The following is a 1,197-nucleotide window of genomic DNA, read 5'->3' on the forward strand; positions in this document are numbered from 1 at the left end:
TGGCCCAGGATTGGACATTGTTTCGTTCTGCTGTGCATGGGGTCGCTATGAGTCGGTTCCGACTCGATGGCACCTGACAACAACAACCTAAAGGTTGGTGGTTGGAACCCATCCAGGTGCTGCAGAAGAAACGCCTGGCAATCTGCTTCCCTAAACATGACAGCCGAGAAAACTCTAGGCAGCAGTTCTTACTCTGTAGTATATAGGGGTTGTTATGAGTCTGAATCAACTCTGCACCACGGGTTTTGGGTTTATCCATTGTAAATATTCACTGGGTTAACTCACAGAACTCACTCACTAGGGTATGGCACTAACTCGATGACACTTCTGTTAGCACAAATAGAAGCTGAATGCCACAGAATTTCAGAATCCCAGGACAGTGTTTAAATCCAAGAACTTGAAAACGCCAAATCTAATTCGTACCCACTTGTAATCAGGAAAGGCGCCCTGATGGAACAGGGTGTTAAGCATTGGGCTGCTAAGTGCAAGGTCAGCGTGGGTCAGCTGCTCAGCAGGAAAAAGATGAGGCTGCTTCTAGGAAAGGTTGACAGTCTCAGAAACCCTAGAGAGCAGCAGTTCTACACTTTCCTACTGCAGCTGTACAATTGGGATCATCTCTTGACAGTGTGGGTTTTACAAGACTGAAAAGGCCTCATCCAGCCCCTGTTTCGAGAGCTTCCTAGCCTAGACTTGGGATGCCTTTTGCTTTGTTTTTCTTTCCTTTTTTGGTGAAGTTTATATTAAGATAATTGTAGATTTTAAAGAAAGAATAGAGAGCGACCCCTAGAACACTTGGCCTATTTTCCCCAATATTAACAGTTTGCAATCTTGGAATGGGTTTTGAAGGATGTCAAGGAGCCCAAGTTATTTGTAAAACTGGGCTATGGATTTTTCTTCAGATTTTCAAAGGCCAAAAACCTGTTAGCCGTTTTACAAATGGGGAAATTGAGGCTCTCACGAGCAAGGGCAAGGGAATTACCTGAGGAGAGGGGTGGTCTTGGGAGGGGTATTGGGGTAAAAGTGTGAGCCTGATCCCTTCCCTCTAGGAGTCACAGGCCTCTTGGCTCGATGCCGTGGTGCCCCATTTGGCCGAAGTCTTGCAGCTGGAAGACACGCCCAGCATCCAGGTGGAGGTGGGGGTGTTGGTGAGAGACTACCCGGACATCAGGTGAGAGCCCGACTGGAGGCTGTCCCTCT

General features: G+C 47.5%; 1 protein-coding gene across 1 annotated transcript in view; it reads left to right on the plus strand.

Moving 5' to 3' along the window:
* Positions 1–1,197, plus strand: part of EXOC3L2 (exocyst complex component 3-like 2) — a 24,051-nt gene that overhangs the window by 18,865 nt on the left and 3,989 nt on the right. The window contains exon 8 of the mRNA XM_006871476.1: positions 1,047–1,168. Coding sequence (XP_006871538.1) covers positions 1,047–1,168 — 122 coding nt within the window. The remainder of the gene's footprint in view (positions 1–1,046; positions 1,169–1,197) is intronic.

Source organism: Chrysochloris asiatica, unplaced genomic scaffold (genome assembly GCF_000296735.1).
Source record: "Chrysochloris asiatica unplaced genomic scaffold, ChrAsi1.0 scaffold00168, whole genome shotgun sequence".
Lineage (NCBI taxonomy): Eukaryota > Metazoa > Chordata > Mammalia > Afrosoricida > Chrysochloridae > Chrysochloris > Chrysochloris asiatica.